The sequence below is a fragment of the Temnothorax nylanderi genome, unplaced genomic scaffold (genome assembly GCF_030848795.1).
Source record: "Temnothorax nylanderi isolate EJ_2023f unplaced genomic scaffold, tnyl_v1.0 TNYL_tig0023_pilon, whole genome shotgun sequence".
Classification (NCBI taxonomy): domain Eukaryota; kingdom Metazoa; phylum Arthropoda; class Insecta; order Hymenoptera; family Formicidae; genus Temnothorax; species Temnothorax nylanderi.
In genome coordinates, this window is record NW_027249085.1 from 1,620,109 (window position 1) to 1,627,196 (window position 7,088).

The 7,088-nt window shown below is 32.4% G+C and overlaps 1 protein-coding gene across 11 annotated transcripts in view; it reads left to right on the forward strand.

Annotated features, from left to right (window-relative positions):
* The window catches only part of LOC139769597 (uncharacterized), a 36,732-nt gene extending 29,931 nt beyond the window's left edge, over positions 1–6,801 (forward strand). For 10 of the 11 annotated variants that reach the window (XM_071700821.1, XM_071700822.1, XM_071700823.1 and 7 more), the window contains 11 exons: positions 144–584; positions 918–1,188; positions 1,295–1,521; positions 1,805–2,022; positions 2,349–2,717; positions 2,937–3,287; positions 3,526–4,088; positions 4,330–4,792; positions 4,862–5,044; positions 5,223–5,428; positions 6,206–6,801. In XM_071700821.1, coding sequence (XP_071556922.1) covers positions 144–584; positions 918–1,188; positions 1,295–1,521; positions 1,805–2,022; positions 2,349–2,717; positions 2,937–3,287; positions 3,526–4,088; positions 4,330–4,792; positions 4,862–5,044; positions 5,223–5,315 — 3,179 coding nt within the window. In that variant the 3' untranslated portion in view covers positions 5,316–5,428; positions 6,206–6,801. The remainder of the gene's footprint in view (positions 1–143; positions 585–917; positions 1,189–1,294; positions 1,522–1,804; positions 2,023–2,348; positions 2,718–2,936; positions 3,288–3,525; positions 4,089–4,329; positions 4,793–4,861; positions 5,045–5,222; positions 5,429–6,205) is intronic. The other variant, XM_071700824.1, reaches the window with a different exon arrangement.
* Positions 6,802–7,088: the final 287 nt, after the last annotated feature.

Here is a 7,088-nt window from a genome sequence, read left to right on the forward strand (position 1 = left end):
TTAAATATATTAACTCTTCGTTATGTCTTATATAAAATCAAATTATATTACAAGGTTTTTAAATGTTAAAATGTAACATTGAAATTTTATTAAATCAAATTTATAGCAATTAAATTGTAACAATTGCATCTGGAATACTTTAGATCTTAAGAAGTTGAAGAGGAGACAGTATCAACAGAAGAGAAAGCAGAGCCAGGGAAAAGATGCCGTAACTGCACCTCAAAAAAAACGGTCCCGTAAAGTTTCGCGCCTTGATGAGGATTATGACACATTTGTGGATAATTTGATGACTCAGTTACGGCAACTTCAGCCGATGGCGGTTTTAGAACCCCATCTGAGTCGTAATTACGGAGTGTGTCCGATTTTTGGTTGCGGGGATCTTGTTAAAATTGGAAGTCAAAAAGATTATAACGCTAGAATTGGTGATTTGATTGGAAATTATGGATCAGCCAGTTTACCTGGAATTTCTGATCACTATAATACACAGCCATTTGGAGAACTAGACCCTTTGCCACCCCAACAACCCCCGACTACGCAGAGAGGATTTTATGATCAGGAATTTCCGCCTTTGAAATTGGATGATAGTGAGCAATTATTTATTATGTTACATATTTATATCTTTTAATAATAATAATTTAATGTAATTATAAAATCCTAAGTAAATTTAATATTAATTATAAGAAGTTTATAAGTCGAAAAAAGAGAAATAACAATAAAAATAAGAATAAGAATAGAGGAATAGAAGGGAAAGAAGAATAGAAGAAAAATATTATTAGTAAAATAAAAATATAGATATATATAAAACAAATAGAATAATAATATAAATATATTGCTCTATATACATTTATAAGAGAAATAATATAGTACTTAAAATCTCTCCTTGTATAGAAATATCAAACAAAAATGTTCTTTTGTAGCTGATGATAAGAAAGAGAATATGACGACAAATCGCGATATGGACTCTCCCGATACCATCGTGAGTTCGTCCTCGCCTGAATGTATTATACCAGAATTTATGCACCGTTTCCCCGGACTACGATTGATCGAGGAAGAATCCGATGAGGAGGCGGAATGGTTGAAACGTGTATCACCCGTTATACCTCTGATTTCGCCGATTCCAATTAAACTGAAGCCTACTTACTTAAAAGATGCAGCTAAACAGGACAAGGAGAATTTTGGAGTGTCCAAGTACATATATTTATTTTTATTTATTATTATTTGCTACATTATGTATATTTTTTTATTTATTATTATATGAGATATTATTTCTTTATGATACTATATAATTCTTCAGGCTTGGCAAGTCTCCTCCGATTCCTTTACGAGAAAGCGGAAATGTCACCGTGACTTTAACTTTAAATAGTCAGGCTGCCGATGATATAATGGGTGTACTTAAAGATCTTGCTAATATTCTGAACATAACACCACCTGCTGGTTATCAAATAGTCGAACGCACTACTACTCCTCCCAGTCAGAAACTAGGGTTGTACAGGACGAAAGGAAAGGACGGCAAAGAGGGTAGTACGTAATTGATAGAATGATTATCTCTCAATAAAAGATGTTTATGAAGATATTTATGATGAGATTTATATAATGTTGATACAAATCTGTTGTACAAGAAAAAAGAAAAAATTATAAATTATGTGAAGAAAAAAGTTACAGGAAATATATATATATATATATATATATATATATAAATTAGAATATCTTAAATAAAATAAAATAAACAGATAAAAATTAGAAACTTTTTAATTAAATATGTAAAATCAAAACATAATTTTTTAACATATTGATTTATTTCCAGCTCCGATCGATATACAAAGCATTCTGAACGGTGCAGCGAAGTTCTGTCGTCATTGTGATGTTGTGATTCTTAATAGTTTGATTCGAAAGAAAGCATCAGATCTGCCATTCTTAAGCAAAGAAGAAGCTGAACCAGGCGATGAACTTTGCTTTTGCTCAGCGGCTTGCTATATGCAATTTGCCCTCATTCATCGAACACCGTCCAATACTCAGGATAAGGTAAACCAAGAGAAATACCTTTTTATATTATACAATATTCTATAAGTTATAGGAAAAATGAAAAAGTATTTTAATGTAAAAAGTTTTATTTTACAATAAATCATCCTAAATAAATTATAAATAAAAGTTATTTTACAATTTAATTTATAGCGCATATAAATTTTATACGCTTATAAATTTTAAATATAATAAATATGTTAATAATATTATTAATGGCGCATTATATTATGATATTTATCAATGATATTGATATTTAGAAAAAATATTTCATATGAAAAAGAATATATATTTAATTAAATATATTAAATTCTTTTGTTATTTTGCAGGCTGCGACGATAGTAGACCATCTATGTCATAAAACAGAAGCAAAAATGTTAGAAGATGACCTGAAGAGTCTGAAGAAATTCCCCAAAAAACAGCAACAGCACCAGATGGAGAGGCTTGAGAATATAGAGATCGGTAATGAATCAACGACAGAAATCAAAGTGAAAACTGAGATGTTGGAGAATGTCGAAAGTGCAGAAAATGAAGAAAAACGGTCAAAGAAACATTCGATTAATGAAGAAATCGGTGATTCTATCGAGTCTCAACCACCTGCGAAGATGTGGAAAGGTGTGAGATATAAAACGTGGTCGATGGGAATAATGCAACCTGCAACCAAATTTAAGAAACCCACTGATAGAGAAATTACCGAGGTAAATGATTTTTTCATGTTTAATATTGCTTAATAATTATATAGAAAGTTTATGTGAATAATTCAATTATTTATAAAATTTATTGCTTGGATCAAAAATATGGTTTTGTATTAGGTCATGCATGAATTTATGTGAATATTGATTTCTCTAATATTTAATAAACATCAAAATTTTAATGTAAAATTGTGAATGGAAAATTTAAATTGAATTTTCTTCTAGACGCTGTTTCGTTTGGGAATCGCAGTAGCTCCCGCAAAAGCTGAAGACACCCGTCGTTGCGTATTTTGCAAAAGTCAGGGCGATGCAACAGCTGATGGGCCAGCCCGACTGCTCAACTTCGATGTGGATAAATGGGTACATCTCAATTGTGCATTATGGTCTAACGTTGTATATGAGGCACAGAGTGGCGCACTTATGAGACTAGATGAAGTCCTGCAGAACAATCTCATACAAATTTGCATCATTTGCGAAAAATCCGCTGCCACGGTCAAGTGTTACAAGCCGAGGTGCACCAACTGGTACCACCTGATATGTGCTATCAAAGACGGCTGTGGTTTTTATAAAGATAAGGTAATCGGATAGTTCATACATTAGTATTATATTATCTAATATTATATTTTTAATACAATGTGATATATGTATATCAAACATATGAGTTTAAAAGAGTTAAAAGTACTTTCAGTACAATCAAGTTCTATTAGATTTTTAATTTTTCATAAGAGTTTTTCTAAATTTTTAATTCTTTCTATTTCTTTTCTTTTATTTTTCCTTCCTTATGCAATTTAATATAATCAAATTCTTATTCCAGACCATGGCTTGTCCTCAACATCTTATAAAAGATAAAGATAAGGAACTCACTACGCTTTCCGTCTACCGTCGCGTCTACGTCCAACGCGATGAAAATCGTCAGGTTGCTGCGGTGATGCACCATTCCGACAATAAACATCTGCTTCGTGTAGGTTCCCTCATCTTTCTCAGCGTCGGTCAGCTGCTTCCTCATCAGTTGCAAAATTTCCACACGCCCAACTATATTTATCCGGTGGGCTACAAAATCGTGCGTTTTTATTGGAGTATGCGCAGACCCAACAAACGTTGCCGCTATGTCTGTTCGATTCACGATGTTTCCGGTCGTCCGGAATTTCGTGTCCTAGTTCAAGAACCTCTTCAAGAGGATGTCGAACTGAGAGACGCTACTCCGCGAGCAGTTTGGAGTCGAATCTTGGAGCCACTAGCAGAATTGAGGAGAAGTACGAATTCTGTTCAATTATTCCCGAGATACGTTTCAGGAGAAGATCTGTTTGGTTTGACAGAGCCAGCAGTAGTGCGCGTACTGGAAAGCTTACCTGGAATTGAGACTCTAACCGATTACAGGTAAGAATCTGATTTTGGAAGTAATTTATATGAATGATATCGATAACTATTTTCTTGTAATAACTTTTCCCAACTTTTGCTTTTACTACTAGCTTTTAAGGGTCGACAGGAGGACACGGTGGACGGTGGAGAGCCGTGAACTACGATTCGTAGTTCACGGCTCTCTACCGTGTCTCCTGTCGATCTTTAAGAAACATTAAATTTTTTGGAAAATAATAGCGAAACATTTCTCCGCTTTCAGATTTAAATATGGTCGTAACCCGTTGTTGGAGTTGCCTCTGGCCATCAATCCAACCGGGAGTGCACGGACGGAGGCACGTTTACGCAACCAGCTACCATGGAAACGACCGCACACGCAACGCACAGGAGGCTTTGCTTCACGTGGAGTGCCATTTGGTTTGCCAACCTGTGGTGCTGCCGCAACGCTGGGCGGCGGAGTCTCCTCAACATTAGTCGCAGCAGCTGCCGCTGGCGAGGCTGCCTCCTGTCCATACTCGAAACAATTTGTACACTCAAAAAGCTCGCAATACAAGAAGATGAAGCAGGAATGGCGTAATAATGTTTATTTGGCGAGATCGAAGATTCAGGGTCTGGGATTATACGCGGCGAGAGATCTGGAGAAGCACACGATGGTGATCGAGTACATTGGAGAGATAATTAGATCAGAGTTGGCGGAAACGAGGGAGAAACAATATGAGGCTAGAGTGAGTATAGAAGCTCTTTCAATTATATTCTATTAATTAATATTAAAATATATTATTTATTTATTGCAGAATCGCGGTATATACATGTTCCGATTGGATGAGGAGCGAGTGGTGGATGCGACTTTGTGTGGCGGACTCGCTCGCTACATAAATCATTCCTGCAATCCCAACTGTGTCGCCGAGATCGTTGAAGTTGAGCGCGATCTTAGGATTATCATTTTTGCCAAGCGTCGAATCTCGCGTGGTGAAGAGGTGATTATACGTTCGTTTGAAAAAAATGAGAACTGAATATCTTTTTTATTTCAATATTATTTACCCTGTTAGAAAATTATGTATCTTCATAAATCCTTCCTGTATTCATCACATCTCAAATATTGTTATATTTACTCTTTTCTATTGTTACATTGTATTTATTCATCTTCTCTTGCAGCTGGCATATGACTACAAATTTGACATCGAGGATGATCAGCACAAGATCGCATGCGCTTGCGGCGCACCCAATTGTCGTAAGTGGATGAACTAAACAAACTAGGTTGACGACAACAGAAAGGAGAAACAGGAAAGAAGAAAGAAGAAAGAATAAAACTCAGTCTCTCCACCCTGACCATTGTTATCATTGTTGCTATGTTATATAAGGTAGGAAGTTGTATAGAAATAATTTCCTATGAAAACGAAGAAGATATATAGTGAAACAAATTCTACATATAAATATATAAATACAGAATAAAGTTTATATTATATGTCCATATGTATTACAGATATATATATATATATATATATATATATATATATATATGTTTATATATGTTTATATATATTATATATTTATGTGTATCTATATAAATACGTTACACACACACATTCACATCTAGAATAAGAACTGTAATTTAATTTGTAAAGTGCCATTGCGCAATAGTAATTACACAATTAACCCCGGATTTACTTCTTCGTTATTTAATATTCCGCTAAAATATGGTTTGATAGATTAAGCAATATAATGAAATTATATAATATTTTCTTCTCCGATTTTCTAAGAAAAAATTGTACATCCTTATAATTGTATTATAAAAATTATAATTCTTAGATAAGTTCAAACAAAGAAGAAACTGATAAAGAGTGAATTATATATATATATATATAATTACATTATATAATTATGTAATTACATTATATAATTTTAGAAAAAAAATTTAAAAACTAATTGATAAAAAGAGGAATATATATTATATTATTTAAAAATATGCATTTTTTGTTTTTATAAATTCAACAATATTGCAATATTTTTATTTTTTTTTGGCTTTTTGTACTTGGTAATTCAAGGAAAGAATTAATTTATTTTGTTTTTCCACGATGAGAGAGAGAGAGGGAGAGAGAGAGAAAGCGAAAGCGAGAGTTAAGATGAACTTTTTTTAGTTTGTAGGAGTGATCCAGGGTTAAAACTAAGGGATAAACAAATCGAAGAAGTTGTGGTGCTAATCAGAGACGCCATCACATTCCTCCAAAGTGTTGTACAATATATATTATAATTATCGTTGTATTCAGAAAAAATATCAATTGCTTGTATATTATTGTATACGAGAAGAGAAAAAATGTTGAAAGATCGAGAAAAAGGGGAAATGGGTTGTGTACCCGAACGAAAGAAGAAAAGAAAAAGTTCACTCTTTGTGCTTTTGGTCCGATGATGATTTGTTGTAATATAGAACATTTATCTTATATAATTATTATTATTATCATGTATAATTATAATGATATAGATACACACGCATACCGTGTGCACCGCACTGTTTCTGTGTATGTGTATATATATATATATACACATTTTATATATATATACATACACACATTTTATATATATACACATATAATACGAAGTAGTTTTATTTTCGAATCATCCGATATATGTATGTAAAGCGCAATTGAAAAAATCTGAAACGATTTGGAAGAATTATATACAATTATTATACCGATTTCATTATGCGACTGATTTTTAATAAAAAAATATTCCCTTTTCCATCTCTTTTTAATACCTAACTTTTTGTTATATTGTGGAGTTATTTTTTATCATCATTTAATGTTTAAAGAATTGTGAAATATATATATAAAGTAATTATTTATACGATTTTTTATTATAATATCTACATAATTATATTTACAAAGGTACATATAATAATAGTAATGCATAAATATAAAACGCAGTCATTTTTTTCGGAAGTTCATTATATCGATCAATGAACATCCTCAAATTATAATAATAATAGTAATGTAGTAATATTAATAATAATAATAACAAGAATAT